This window comes from Lissotriton helveticus, chromosome 3_1 (genome assembly GCF_964261635.1).
Source record: "Lissotriton helveticus chromosome 3_1, aLisHel1.1, whole genome shotgun sequence".
Classification (NCBI taxonomy): Eukaryota; Metazoa; Chordata; class Amphibia; order Caudata; family Salamandridae; genus Lissotriton; species Lissotriton helveticus.
The window spans coordinates 293,882,078-293,897,840 of record NC_136061.1 but is presented as its reverse complement, the minus strand read 5'-3'; the positions used below and the strand labels follow the sequence as shown (position 1 = coordinate 293,897,840).

Here is a 15,763-nt window from a genome sequence, read left to right as displayed (position 1 = left end):
TTGCTTTTTGAGAAGAGCAGCAATAAGTTCCTACCTCTTCCACAAATGCATCACATACACTCTGCAACCTCTGCACCACCACTCTACTATGCCACCATTTGCATTATACATCATCTTATACTGGCACTCTGTACCCACATCACCATCTACACCATAAACCACATCTTTAACTACACCACTTACCCCATGGGGTCCACACAATACGCTACACCCAAAACACTTCCAGATCTCACCTCACTCTGCATCATCTTCTACAGCACAGTTTAGACCACCACAGAACACTTACACCATAACTACACCCTGTACCACCTATATTGTTAGCCATTACTACATACTCTACCATCTGCACCAAACCTTACACCAAATATCACCTCCTCTCTACCTGAGGAAAAATCAGTTTTCCAACTTGTATCAATTTGTTATTGGTTTAACGAATTGGCTTAATGTGACAAAACTGTAATTTTTGAATGAATCTACTAACAAAACAATGTTTTCCTTTAGGATTTAGCCTCCCGAGCAAGACTGGCTGTGCAGAACCTGGTTCAAAAAGTTGGTTTCTTTGGAATTCTGGCCTGTGCTTCGGTAAGCAGTTTTTCTTCATGCATGGCTATAATGTATGATTCTGATGGTACCTTGAGTTCCCAGCCAGTTTGGTAGTCTGAATAAAAAAAAACATCTGGCTGTTTGTATCCAGAGTTAGTAGTTAGCTCAGTGTTTCTGCGGATATCCTAGTAGTGTATATTGAAGAGTCTCCTTTTATTTCATATGTGATTGTTACCCTAAAACAGTAGTTTCCAGAGTAGCTGGTAACCGGCTACTTTGTGTAACGTTACTAACGTATTCATTTCAGGAACAGTTTCAAAGAGGATCATACAAATAGGCTTCTCTTAAAAGATTAGTGCATGGGTATTCTTTTTCCCCCTTGTTATTTTGATAGTTAAACTTCTCTTCATCTTGTTCTATCAGGACATCATTATATTTAGTCTTTTGTTATTTTTGTAAAATTAAATGAAGACTTCTATTAGAGATGCATTATTTTCCTTCAATTAAAATGCAATTGCTGGTTTCATGCACTAGAAAATGCTTTATTACATAACATCACAGTTGTTTTGGCTATGCCTGATATTGGTCTTCATGCAACATCACATCAATCTGGTGTTGACAGCGTGCAAATAGTTCCAGATAAATGGTGGATGTTCTTGATCAGTTTTGAGTCACATGATTATTAATGCCGTGCTAATCCTGAGGCTGGTCAGGGTTGTCTCAGTTTTCCTTAGGCTATTTTATATTTTTATTAGGATTGAAAAGGTCCTTTGCTCAGAAGTGTGCGGACTCCAACCCAGGTTCCCCAAGTACTGATGCTCTAGTAATATTTGACCTCTGTACTTATGCATGTGAGTAGAGAGCACGGAATGTGACTCAGTGCTGGTCTTTGTGGTCTGGGAGGCACATAATATGCACCTCATTTTATGGTTGTGACTACTTTTAGCCCACCCTGTTATGGAAGACTCACATTGGTGATAGCAAAAGCTTACTTCTGAATGGTAGGTCTTTTACCTGTTATCTTCACTGAATGTGTTGTCTACTGGCACCTCCTATTTAAGTTGTCTGTCAGTCCCCCACAATAAGGTCCTTTGCTCCATCATTGTGGGACATGGATGGCCCTTATTTGTTCCCTTTTTATGTGTGGTAGGATGAGCATTAAGTGTATGTTTGTAAACTGTGCTTAACAACTGTAATCTAGAAATCCATTTTGGATCTCCTGTCTGAGTGGTACATAAGATGGAGGTTGGAGAGAGCCTGACGGACCTCAGTGTAAATTGGAGGGCTCTTCCAAAACATTCCAGTGACCCTTTGTAGTTGATTATACTCTAGGGTATTGAGTTTGGATTAAAACCAAACCTACAGTAGCCAGAATCTACTTTCTCCTAACTAAGCGTTGACTTAACCAAAGCACAACGTAACCAAAGTTAAAGTCTTAACAAAGCACTATCAGACTCTCAGTACACCCTACAAAGCTGCAGAGTTAAGTTGGTTCAGGGTTGGTTGGGTTTAGGTTGAGTTGTCTCAATTATTTTGGACTGGGTTATGTTTTGGTTGAGATGTGTTTAGTTTTGTCTAGGTGTTTGGTTGTGTTTTGCTTTGCTTAGTTTCGATTATTATCTTTTGTTTAGGTCTAAATATTCTGGTTAAATAACATAGTGTTTTGTTAAGAGATACAATTTGTTGGACTTGGTCATGCTTTTGGACTGGTTTAAATGTAGCTTAATTTTAATTAGAATGGAATTTAAATATGTGTTTAAGTTGGGTTTTGTTTAAAAAAAATTATACTCTGGATTTTCATTACATTTCAGTTAGGTTTGGGTTTGGTTAAATGTTGTTTGAGTAGTAGTTTGCTTAGTTTTTGATAAAAAAATACGTTTGGTTTGTTGCTATGTTGTGATGTATTGAATTTTGTGCGATTTGGGTTGCTCAAGTTAGATTTTGGTTACATTTTGTTCTGGTTAGGTTATGTTTTTGGTTAAGGCATTTTATGTTAGTTTGGTTAAGTTGTTATGTGTGGTGTGGGTTGGGTTGACCTTTGAGTGAGCTACATAATCCTTTAGTTCCTTTAGGTTCGGAAGAGAGTGATAATGTATTAGACCATGTTTTTGTCAGGTTGTGATTGGGGTGAACTTTTGAATGTTTTGGTTAACATTCATTAGGTATGCTTTGGTAATGTTATGTTAGGTTGTTTTTAGTTGTTATTTTTGGGTTGTTTTGGTTAAGTTGTTACATTGAAGTTTTGATAAGTAGAGTTCCATTTTGCTTAGGCTTGTTCATGCTTTGGCCTAGATTATCTATGTTTTGTATAGATTAGATTTTGATATGTATTTTGTTATGTTCTGACTTTATTAGGGATCCTGTGCTTTGGTTAACTTCTGTTGTGCTTTATTTTGGTTGAGTTTTGTTAACCATTTGGTTAGGTTACGTTTGATGCATTGTTTGATTATACTGGGTGATGGTTACGCTCTGGCTAGACTCATTTTTGGTCTTGCTAGACTCATACTTTTTGGCAAGGTATAGTCTGATTGAAATGTGTTTCTGGTTGTATTTGGGAGGGATTTTGTTTGGATTCAGTCAAATTCTGCTAGAGTTGAAGTGAATCCTGTTTTAGTTGAATTAGGTTTTGTTTAGGTTGAGTTAGGTTTTGTTTAGGTTGAGTTAGGTTTTGTTTAGATTGAATTGGGTTGTGTGTTTAGGTTGAATTGGTTTGTTGTGTGTTTAGGTTGAATTGGGTTGTGTATGCTTAATTCGGTTATCTTTTGCTTAGGTTAAGTTTTGATCAAACTTTGGTTGTGATTTGCTTTGCTTAGTTTAGTTTGTTTTGGCTTGGTGAGATGTTCCTCTGTTTCAAAAGGTAATGTTTATATTTATTTATTTATGAACTTGGTATAGCGCACAACTCACTCCTGAAGGAGTATCTCGACGAAACAGGCAAGGGCAAGTACATTCAGAACAACCATGTTTTCACCACCTTCTTAAAAGCACAAAAATCTGAGCAGGTGCAAATATAGAGAGGAATTTGTTCCAGAGAAATTGGGCTAAATAGGAAAAGGACTTGCCACAACATTTGGCCTTGCAAATGTGTGGAATCTGTAGCAGAGCCTTTAGAGGACCTTAGCTGCCTAGATGGCTTGAATTGTCCAATTCTTGAAGAAAGTGGGGCAGGGGGGAATTTACAAAAAAACCTTATGCGTCAAACAGCACAATTTGAAAACAGTTTGTTTTTTAATAGGCAGCCAATTAAGATTTTAAATAGTTCTGGATCAGGGCTGAAGGAGATAAGAAGTTGAGTATCGATCATCTGTGTAAGACATGATCTCCACACCACATGCGCTCACAGACTGAGCTTGAGTAGCTACATAGACAAATAATGTAGGGCGCAGACACGAGCCCTGCGGGACTCCTTTACTGATGTGCATCATTACTGATTTGAAAGAACCAAGACATATGTTGCAAGTACGATTGGCAAGGAAGTCCCTCAGCCAGTGTAGCGTTCGGCCGTAGATGCCTGCTGCATGAAGTCTGCAAATTCGAATAGAGCAGGAGACCGTGTCAAAAGCCGCAGATAAATGTAGTAGTACAAGCATTACTGGGGTTCCGACGTCTAGGAAAAGGCAGATATTATCTGTGACTGTCACAGAGCCGTCTCCGTGCTCTGTAGGGTTCGGAAACCTGATTGTGAAGAGTCGAAATTCTTGTAGGCTTCCAAAAAAATAAACATTAGTTGGTTGTTTACAAAACTTTCTAAGTTGTTTGCCAGCAGAGGGAGCATTGAAATAGGGTTATAATGTGATTATACTTCGGGGTTTATGGTAGGCTTTTTTAAAAAGCAGGGATACTTGAGCGTGTTTCCATTCAGTTGCCACTTTTGCAGAGCCTATAGAGAGATTGAATTATGATGTGGTGATGAAAGGCACCAGATGGTGAGCTAGGCTGGACACAATCTTGGGAGGGCAGGGGGAACCTGATTTAGCACAGAGTAACGTTTCGGTTGGGTAAAGCTAGATGAGATTTTCTCTTTGTTGAATTATAATGTATTTTTATTTCGGTGGTCTATTCAACTACAGGGAAAGTAGAGAATATTATTCCCATACGGTTACCCCCACTATTTAGAAATGCTACATATTTAAAACCATGTAGAGCTTCTTTAGTTTGTATCTCAATCATTGTATCTCACACCTAGCGAATTCCTTCCCCTATTGTGGTTACATACAGCTTGCATCTTCTAGGTTACATTTTGGTTAGTTTATTTGGTTATATTGTGCTTATTTGTATGATTAAGTTATGGTTAGGGTTTTGTCATTTATTTTTGTTGCTATGCATGGTTTGGAGTGTTATGTTCTGTTTAGGATCGGCCACACATTGAGAAGTTTAGGTTTAGGTAAGGTTATCCTCTGTTATGTAGTGTTTGCAATAGCTTATGTTGACGTTTGGTAAGCTACAGATTTGTTTTTGGTTATCTCTTGTTACGATTGAGGCTTAAGTGTCATTTGGCTTTATCTTGGTTTGTTACATTGGGATTTGGTTACAGTAGGTCACGGTGTGATTTGGTTATATTGATCTGGGTTTTGGTTGGTTAGATTATATTGAGTATTGGTTACATTGTGTTATGAGTAGCTTAAGTTTGTTAGTAGGGTTAGGTTGTCATTAAGTTATATTTTGGTTGGTTAGTGGTTAGCTTATGTGTTGGTGAGGTTCCCTTTTTGTTTCGTTTCATCATTTTTGTTTAAGTTATGTTTAGATAGATTTGTTTTGTGTTACACTATATTGTGTATTATTGGGTTATACTGTGATTTTGTTAGGGTATTTGTACATTATTCTTCAGTTTGGTAATCCTGTTTGGTTAGGTCCTGCTTAGGTTGTGTTTTGGTAATGTTTTTGGTCAAGTTCAGGTTGTGTTGGAGTTTGGTTAGAATACATTTGGGTGTGGTTATCTTTGGTTGTATCATTTTGTTTGTGTTAGGCTTTGGATTGCCCAAGTTATATTTTTGGTAGGTAGCTGTTTAGGATAGGGGAACTTGGATATGTAATGGGTTTGGTTAAGTTAAATTTGGTTTGGTTTGGTTTGGTTTAGTTCGGTTATGTGCTGGCGAGGTCAGATTGGGTTAGGCTATGGTTATTAGGTTACTTTTTGTTTGGGTTGGGGCAAGTTCTGGGAAGATTGCATTTTGGTTGGCTTATGTTTTGAGTGTTATATTAAGTGGGTTTTAAAAATTCCTATATCTCCCTGAAAAGGGCATCCTGGCGCAAAAAAACAAATGCGAATGGCTTGAAGTTAACAATTAAAAAGAGCCAGGTTTTACATTTTTTTTAAAGATTAAGAAGTTATTCATTGTCCATAAAAAGAGCGGAAGCTAATTCCAGCTTTTGGCATCCAGATAAAAGAGAGCATTCACCCTGTCTAGAATGGAAAATGCATCCTGTGGCAGCCAGATGTATCATAGCTGAGCATAGGGCACTAGAGAACCCACGAAAGGAGATCCATCTGTTTAAGTATTGAGAACCAATGTAATGAAGGCCTTGTGAGTATTAACTAAAATGGTGAAATGTGCATGTTTGACAGCAAGTAGCCAATGGAGAGCCCTGAGGTATCTGGAAAATGATGAGCCGGCTGGATGGTTCTGAACAAACCGAGCTGTCACATTTTGCACCACCTGTTAAACATTTTGGCATACCCACGTAGAGGGCATTACCTTAATCCAATCTGCTGGTACCTAATTGATGATTTTCATATCTGGATGGACATTTGGACAACCAAGTTATTATTATACTGAGAATTTTGAGACCCAAAACTTGATGCAGACACAGTCTTGACTTCGTCTCACATCAGAAGGGGTTTTACAAGAATGATCCCCAAATTAATTGAGAAGTTGACATGCTATGTCATGAGACCCAAATCTCTGGGCCACCAATCTTCTGACCAAAATACAGTAGATTTGACAAACAGAACGAGTTCTGTTTTGTTGCCATTTAAATGAAGGCAGTCTTTTTCTTACAGTTGGAAATCTGTAACATGCAATAATTAAAATTGGCCTGAGTTCTAAGGATATCTGATATTGAAATAAGAAGCTGGGTGTCTCAAATCCAAAGAGTCCAATTTATTTTGTGAGAGGGTCCATGTACGAATTGAGCGAAATGGGTCTCAAAAAGGAACCCCACAAACTATCTGAGAAATGTCAAACAGTGAAGGTAAAAAGGATTGGGCCAGATTTGAGAGGAAAGATTTGATCCTTTTGAGAGTGGCAAGGCAAATGCCAAGATTGTAACGGTGCTTCGACAAGGTGGAATGTAAGACTATATCAAATGCTGCTAACAGGTAGAGAAAGATAAAAGCCGCAGAAGCTCCCTGCTCCAGATTGCGACGTATGTCATTGGTGGCTGCCAGAAGAGCTGTTTCAGTGCGGTTAGCCGCACTGAAACCTGACTGATCGGTATATAGTAGTCAATTGGTTTCCATAAAAGTGGAGATCGTCCCATTCACTAGTTCAGCAATGAAATGTCTGTAATTTGCCAGAGATTTGGGGATCGCCATGTGTTTCTTGTTTAGGGGTAATACTGAGGAAGGGGATATTTGAGGTAGGTGATAGTTGGTTAGGTTTTAGTTTGGATAGGTTAAGTATTCATCTTGATAGGTTTTGTTGTAAGTTGGTTAAACCTAATATAGGTACGGGTAGGTTGTGGCTTGAATATGTTAATGGGATAGGAAGTCGTGTTTAAGGTGGGTCATTATTGGGTCATGTTTTGGTTAGGACACAAATGTTATGTGTAGGTTTGTTGATGTTTTGGTTATGGAAAATTGTTTTCAAAAGTGTATATTGTGCTATTTTGGTTATTATTTATGAGGTTTAATTTTGAGTTGGAGTTCCACTGGGATTAGATTTGGTTGGGATGGTTGAGTTGGAGGTGGTAAGTTGGCTAGGGTTGGATTGGGGTTTGGTTGTCTTACTGGCTGGATTGGGTTAAGGCTGGGATTTGTTTAACTTTTGTTGCATTTTATTTTGCTTAGACTTTGGGTTTGGTTGAGTTTTAGTTAGACTTAGGCTGGTTGGGCTTAGTAGTGCTGGGTTGTAGTTAGGCCTGGGCTAGCTGGGTTGTAGTTGTCCCTTGGCTAGTTGGGTTGTGCCTAGGCTGGTTGGGTTGTGGTTGGCCCTAGGCTGGTAGGGTTTTGGTAAGACTTAGGTTGGTTGACTTTTGGCTGGGTTGGGGATTGGTTAGACATTAGTTGAGTTGGCTTTGCTTTTAGTAATGGTATAACTGATTGGTGGTAAGGGTTAAGATATCAATTCATTACAATTTGTTTAGATTAGAGTCTGATTAGGTAAGATTATGGTTTACCTTTTAATAATGTAGATTTCGGGGGGGTTGTATTTTTATTACCATAGTTAAAATTCTGTTTAGATTAGAGGAAGATTTTGGTTAGATTGTGTTGTCTCTTGTTATGATCTTGTAGTTGAAATGTTTGTCTTAGCAGCTTTCTCTTTTTCTTAATTTTTCAAATTTGAGCTGGAACAAGTGCTTTGAGATGAATTCTGGAGAATCATAGGTTGGGTTTCTTACAAAGCTCCTCTGCTGCTATGCTTGCTGTCTGAGATTTTACCATGGTCATCATCTGGAGCGGTTTCCCATATTGTGAGACCAGTGTAAGATCAGCAGCTGAACTTTCTTTTTTAGAGAACCAACCACATAATAAACATAATCAAAACCTGTGTTGTTACTGAGGAATCTGTTGTTGGCTTGGCAGTCTGTAGAGCAATCAGCACAAGTGGCCTCAGCTATGACCCCTTCATGCAACACATTCATGAAGAATTGACCTTTCCTTTGTACCTGGGGGCTACTAAAATGACCTTTTATTGCTCCTTACGAAACAGAATTGCATGATCTGATGAACTTCTAGCCGCAGATTCCATACTTTAGAATTACCACCCAGAAGTCAGACTGTATCCGGACATTTTTCTTGAGCGGTGCGCCGGTAAGTGGCATCATTAGGCTCTCTGTGTGTCGCTGTCTGCGTCAGAAGTGACGTGCGCATTGCCTATATAGGTGCCACCCCAGCATGCTGACTTCGGTTCTTTTCTTTCCGTGCCAGTCAGCATAGAGGTTTCTTCCTCCTGACAGGTTAGCCAAGAAGGCCAACTTAAAGCCCTGCAGTGAAAGGTGTCGGTGACGGACCTGCACCTTGTGTGCCTCTCATGCCACGAGCACGACCATAACCTGAAGGCCTGTTCCAGTTGTCGCGTTATGCACCCGAAGACTTTGAGGGAATGATCTCTCAAGCTCCTGGCAGCTTAGTATGCGACGCCGCAATGATCCAGATCCCGGTCGAGATGAAGGTCTCAGGAGCAGTAGTGAAGTCTGACACGCTCGTCATAGTCCAAGTAGTCCGGTCATTCAAGTTAAGTGTCACTATTTTGCTTCGACTTCACTTCGTCCTTCGGCAATCAAGACGAGGGAGAGTCACTCAAGGCCTGGCTCTGTGATTGAGCCAGTGCTTGGGCTGGCTCCGCGCCTCCCTGAGTTTCCCGGGAGCTGGAGCAAACCCTGCCCAATTGAGGGAGTTTTATGAGGCTATTCATCTCATATTTGGGCAGCCCATTCCTTCCAGCGCGCCTTTAGGCTCTCTGGGTTCGGGAGGGGCCCTTGCTGGATCCACCCCAGCGGCTCCAGCTCTAGTCAGATCCCAAGGATCCACAGATGGATCCAGATCGGCCATAGTCATTTACATCTCCAACTCCGACACGGAGCACGAGGGGCGTTGCCCGACTGGAGCTAGGCCTTACAGGGTGGAGCATAAGCCCTATTACAATGGGCAAAGACTTGGTGAGGAATGGGAGGGGCACTGCACCCTGAGGATTACCAGCCTTATGACTCCTTGGACTGGTCGTAGGATCTGGGTGAAGCCGGTGGACTGGACACTTCTCCAGATACTGGCATGCTTTCTCCTCCTACCATGGGTACAGAGAAGAAAAAGTAATTCACCATCTTAGTGCGGAGGGTGGCTGAGGTTCTGGACTCTAGCTTCCCCTCTGTGGTAGTCAAGACTAATGTCTTGATGGAAGTGCTTCAGCTGAGTGTCCCCTTCAAAACCGCTTCTTCCATTTAACAAAACGCTTACTGATGTCCTGCTTGGGACATGGTCCAAGCCCGAAACAGGGGCTCCTGTGAACATGACAACTGCCCGCCGCCCCACTCACGGGGACCCCAAATGCCTCATGGAACACCGTAGCCCTTGAGCTCTTGGTGGTCCAAGCCTCTACTTCTCGTTTAATACTGGTGCATTCCCTACTGCACAGCCAGATCAGGAATTCAAGAGGCCGGACATTTTAGGCAAGAAAAGGTTTTCTACCACCAGCCTGGAATTGCAGACGGTGAACACCACATGCCTTGTAGGTCGCTGTTCCCACACTCTGTTGGATACAGTTGCGCAGGTGCTGCCTACGGTCCTGGGAGACACGCAGGCCGTGTGCTCCCAGGCTATAGCCGACGGGAAGGATGCAGCTAAGTTCACCATTGAATGTGTACTAGTCACCACTGACTCACTAGACAGGGTGGGTTCCTCGACAGTGGCACTGTGGCGCCACGCCTGGTCTATGATTCTGGGCAAATCACTTAATCGCCCTGTGCCTAAAAAAATGTAATGTGTCTGCCTGTAATGCAACTGGTGCTCATGTAAAGCGCTCTAATACCTTCGGGTCGAGTTTGCGCTATATAAAACAAAAAATCTGGGGATGTTCAGTCTTCACTCATGGACATGCCCTATGATGGCTTCCATCTCTTCGGAGATGAGGCTGATTCGGCGCTGGGCTCCTTTAAGGACAGCCGGGCTATGGGCAGGTTCTTGGGCCTTTCTGTGGCACGTCATCACCCTCAATCCGTCTTTCGCTACTTTCATAAACATCAAGGGGCATTCAGCCTTTCCAGCCCAGCCACCGCAACACGCAAGCTTTCAAGCCTCTGTGTGGTCTTGGACGCTGTACCTACTGGCCCTGTGGGTCAAGTAGCCAGCAATTTGGTCAGTCCAACCCTCTCCCCCCCTCAGCATCCGCAGCCTCCAAACCCTCCTACTCTACCCGTTTATCATCGTGGGCGGCAAGATTCGCATTCACCTGCCCCAGTGAATAACATCAGACAGGTGGGTTTTGTAGATTATCCGAAGGGGTTACATCCTCCCCTTTGAGACTACCCCTTTCTCCATGCCACCTACTTACAACAGGCTGACAGAGGACCACCTATCCCTTCTCCGCCACATTTGGCCAAAGGAGTCATACAGAGGGCAGACACCAGAAATAGGTAATGGTTGCTATTCCTGCTACTTTCTAGTGTGCAAGAAGGAAAGAAGCATTTGTTTTATACTCTACCTGTGCTCTCTCAATTTCTTCCTCAAGAAGAAGTTCAAAATGCTCACTCTCGCTCAAGTGTTATCTACCCTGGACCCAGGAGACTGAATGATAGCATTGGTCTTGCAGGACGCATAGTTCCACATTCCCTTTCTGCCTGCCCTCAGGCGTTATCTGCAGTTTACGATAGGCCACAAGCACTTTCAGCTCGGTGTTCTCCTCTTTAGCTTCACCAGCGCCCCTCAGATGTTCATTAAGGGGATGGCAGTGGTTGCAGCTCACCTGTGGAGATCAGGGGTGCCAGTCTTCCCCTATCTCAAAGACGGGCTCGCCCCAGGCTTTGGTCTCCCACCTCTAGACTGCAGCGAACCTACTGCATTTGCTGGGGTTCACCATCAAAGTGCCAAATTCACACCTGACTCCCTCTCAGATGTTACCTTTCATTTGAGCTGTTCTAGAAATGGTGCAGTTTCAAGACTATTATCCAGAATGGTGAGTCCATGATATTTAGGCCATGATACTGATGTTTTGGCCTTTAACCTGAATGTCAGTGAGACTTACTCTGAGGCTGCTGGGCCTCATGGCCTCCTGCATCCTGCTTGTTACACATGCCCGTTGGCATATCGGGCTCTGTAGTGGGACCTGAAGTTCCAGTGGGCGCAGAATCAAGGGAATCTATCCGACATGGTCCAGATCTCAGAGGGAACTGCAAAGAACCTGCAGTGGTGGCTTATGAGCCATGATTGGGTCAGTGGCAGACCCCTTTCCCTTAACCAACCAGATATACCAGTGGGATGGGGCGGCCATCTGTGAGCGGTTGACATTTTTATGATTCTGGTCTCTGGCGGAATCCGGATTCCACATCAGCCTGTTGGAACTCCAAGCGATCCGATTTGCACTGGGAGCTTTTCTACACTCCATCGGGTGAGGCCTAGAGCAACAGTTCACGGACAACACTACCGCCATGTCATACGGCAATAAGCAGTGCAGGATGGGGTGAGGTTGTGGACCCTTTGTCTAAAAGCCTTGCGTCTCTAGACATGTCTGGAACAGCAGGGCATATCCCAGGTGGCTAAAATCTGGCAGGCTCTCTGAATACCAGAGCGGACAAACTCAGCCTAACATGCATTGTAGATCACAAATGGCATCTCCATCCAGAGGTGGTGCAAGGTCTCTTTCAGCAGTGGGGAGAGCCTTAGTTAGATCTGTTTGCCACCGATGAGAACTCACAATGTCAGTTCTGCGCACCAGAGTTTTTCAAGGCCGCTCTTGCTCAGAGACGCTTTTCGTCTCGAGTGGAGCCCAGGCCTTCTGTACACCTTTACGCCCATACCATTCCTGCCAAGAGTTCTCAAGATCAGGAATGACCGGGCCCAGGTCGTCCTTGAGGCTCCAGACTGGGCTTGGAAAGTCTGACTTGAGCATGGCCATCTGTCCTTCGTCAGGCTGCCTCTTCAGGAGGATCTTCTGACGCAGCAGCAGGAGAGGGTTCTCTACCTGAACCTGTCAACACTCCGCCTTCATGTGCAGAGATGAAGCCTCGACAGTTGACAGCTTTCGACCTTCCTCCCAAAGTCTGGCAGCCAAGCGTCCCTCCAACAAGACGATTTATGCCTGATTTGGGGGAAAACTTGTGCCATAATGTACAGAAAGATAAATCGATCCCCTTTCTGCCCCCATTTATCATGTTCTGCTCTTCATCATTTTCCTTGCCCAGCAGGGCTCTGCTCTGGGCACTCTGAAGGACTGTCTCTGCCATTTCAGCTTTTCTATGTTTGCCTGCTCAGACATCCCACGTCAAATCCCCTATTGCAAATAGGTTTTGGAAGGTTTACAACATTTGGTTCCCCCTTCTCCCTTCATTATGCCCTAGTGGGACCTCAATCTCGTCCTCCCTTTCCTTATGTGCGCCTCCTTTGAACCCTGCACAATTGTCCTCTCAGGCTCCTTACCATCAAGATGGCCTTTCTCATGGCTATAACATCTGCCCAAAGGATCAGTGAGCTTCAGGCGTTGTCATCCAAGCCTCCTTATCGGAACCTCTACCCGGACATACTTGTGCTTTGTAAAAGAGCTTCCTTTCTCCTGAAATTGATCACTGCCTTTCACGTAGGCTAGTTTATCACTCTGCCTACTTTTACTCTCCGCCTCATCCCTCCAAGGAGGAGGAGCAACTTCAGTTTATGCCCAAAAAGAGTGTTGTTGTTCTACCTTGACTGTACATGAGAGTTCCAGGTAGATGACTAACTCTTCGTGCAGTACGACTGAACAAAGAAAGGATGGGCTGGGATAATTCTAAGGAAGGAATATGCAGCTAGATAGTCTCAACCAGATAAGGCATTACTGAAGGTAACGAATGGAGTCTGTTTTATCCTCTTTTGGGGTAACCATAGATGTGAAAAAAGGATAAAAAGTTGTAAATTGTACACCACTCCTCAGATTAAACTGTCTGCAAATGGTGTTGTAAACTAAAAATGACAGGAGCAACGGAGTAAACGTATTGTTCTTGACGTGGTCACAGGCAGCCAGTCAAGTGAAGGCCTTTGATTTTTTCAGCTGTAAAGCTCGTGAGTTCTTAGTAAGGAAAAATTGAGAATTGTTTATAACTGTGGAAAATGTAGATGTATGTGTGTAATATGTTTGGCCAAGTTCATATCACCAAACGCGGTGGTTTCAAAATTCATATTTTGCAGGATGCCACAACCACTCCTAAAAAGTCATTATGTGGGTGCCCGACCAGACATCCCCAAGAACCGCGTTGCCTATGTTTTCCCATTTATGGAATTCCTCCAGGCCTGTTGTATGGTGTAGCCACCTCCCTTCCCAAAGTGGGTCAGCCCCATCAGTTGGCAGGCCCCGCCTAGAAGTTGTGTTGAGACTCTCCAACTCGGGAAGACCACCTGGGTAATATCCGGGAAGGTAAGGAGTGTCGGTGCGCCTTACAAGATGCCCATAATATTGTGCAGGCCTAGTAGGGAGAGTTCTCCTCAGTAAGTCTGATCGTACCAACTAAACCCGTCGTTGAGAACGATCAATTATAAGGCTCGGTAGTAACTTTGGAGATTTACAATCCATAGTCCTCCTTCATACAGGGGTTGTCGGCTGTTGTTAAAGGCTATACGTGAGCGGCCATCGACCATAGGAAGGATGGAGTTGATTTACTATTTTTAATAAAACATTTACTCTTTGGAAAAAAATTCATTGGGGGAGGGGGGAGTAATTTTCATGCTAGTTTCACCACAAAATAATAATAAAAAAGACACAATTGGTAACCTTCATTATGGATTAATAAAACCATGACATTTGCAATTCGCTCTACTTTTGGAATCATGGGTAGATAGGTAGCTAATCCACCAGAATGTCTCAATGCCATTATTAGTCCACGCACAGTTACCTGTTACATACTGTGAGTGTATTAAAAGGCAAGCAAATGTGTAAAATCTGAGCATCAGATAATATCTCCCTGCAAAAGTTTGTTTTCACCTTGAGATTGTAGTGCCGCAAGTTATGGAACACACTGTACAGTTCTGAAATCCTAGATGGATAACCAATTTTTTTGCGTAGTTTGTTTTCACTTGGGTGGGGGCCCTATAATATAGTATTTTGCTGCGTAACTCAGTTTCTTTTACCTCCCCCCCCCCCCTCCCCCCTCCCCCACAATTTACCTGCTGATATGACAGACAAGTTAATAATTCATCTTAATACATCTCCTTACCCATCAAGTACTTTCAACCCCTACCCCTTCCTTCACTTATAAAATATGTCAGGGGGTCAGCTAAACCCTGATGAATGTGTGGGAAGACCCAGATTTAAGGAAAATAGACAAAATATTGTTGGGCAGGCGGACTTCTCATCCTAAAAGTGCTTTTACTTTTTCCGCCCACAAATATTGCTAAAAGCTACTTCACCAGCCAGGAGACCACATTCAATAAAGTGCATGTTTTAAAAGGCTTTACTTTCTTTCTACTTTCTCAAGTAGTTCGATATGCTCACCTTTTCTAGCACACAACAAAATTTAAATGTTTTGCGTGCTGTATATTTTATCAGTAAAACTATGTCTGTGTAAATGTAATGGTCATTTCAATTGAAGATGTGTTGTATGGATACTCCACACCACCATACGCCTCTCTACTCTACCCATTATGCTCCACCCCTCTCTACTTTACGCCACTCTACCCTGCAACAGTGCTCTCTACCCCACTCTACTCTGTGCCCCTGCACCACTCTACACTGCTCCTCTGCACTCTTCGCCTCTGAACTCTATACTGCTCTTCTCTGCGCCACTGCACTCTACTCTGCACCACTGCGTTCTACCCTGCACCACTCTACTGCACTGTACGCCACTACACTACTCTTCATCGCTTTACTCTACAACACTTCACTCTACGCCAATCCACTCTTAGCCACTCCAGTCTACTCTGCAGCATTGATGCACTCTACGCCACTTTACTCTACTCTGAAACAATCTACTGTACGCCACTCTGCGCCATTACATTCTACGCCACTGCAATCTACCCTGCGCTACTCCACGGCACTGTGTTCTGCGCAGCTGCACTGTTTGCCACTGCACTCAACACCACTTAACTTGGAACCGATACACTCTGCACCTCTCTACTCTGCATTCTACCCTGCCCCACTCCACTCTACGCCACTTCACTCTTCTCTGAAACAATCAACTCTATACCATTGCACTGTACGCAAGTCTACTCCACACTACTGCACTCTAAGCTGCGCCCCTCTACTCTCCGCCACCCTACTCTAAACTACTGCACTCTGCACCAACTGCCCTCTACACCACTGCATGCTACAAAACTCTGTTCCACTCTACACCATTCCATGCCACTCTACTATTCGCCACTCTTTGCTGCACTATTGCACTCTAT

The 15,763-nt window shown here is 43.2% G+C and overlaps 1 protein-coding gene across 7 annotated transcripts in view; it reads left to right on the top strand.

Annotated features, from left to right (window-relative positions):
* Positions 1-15,763, top strand: part of VMP1 (vacuole membrane protein 1) — a 917,545-nt gene that overhangs the window by 686,913 nt on the left and 214,869 nt on the right. For all 7 annotated transcript variants that reach the window (XM_078679830.1, XM_078679834.1, XM_078679832.1 and 4 more), the window contains one exon: positions 502-582. In XM_078679830.1, the coding sequence (XP_078535956.1) occupies positions 502-582 (81 nt within the window). The remainder of the gene's footprint in view (positions 1-501; positions 583-15,763) is intronic.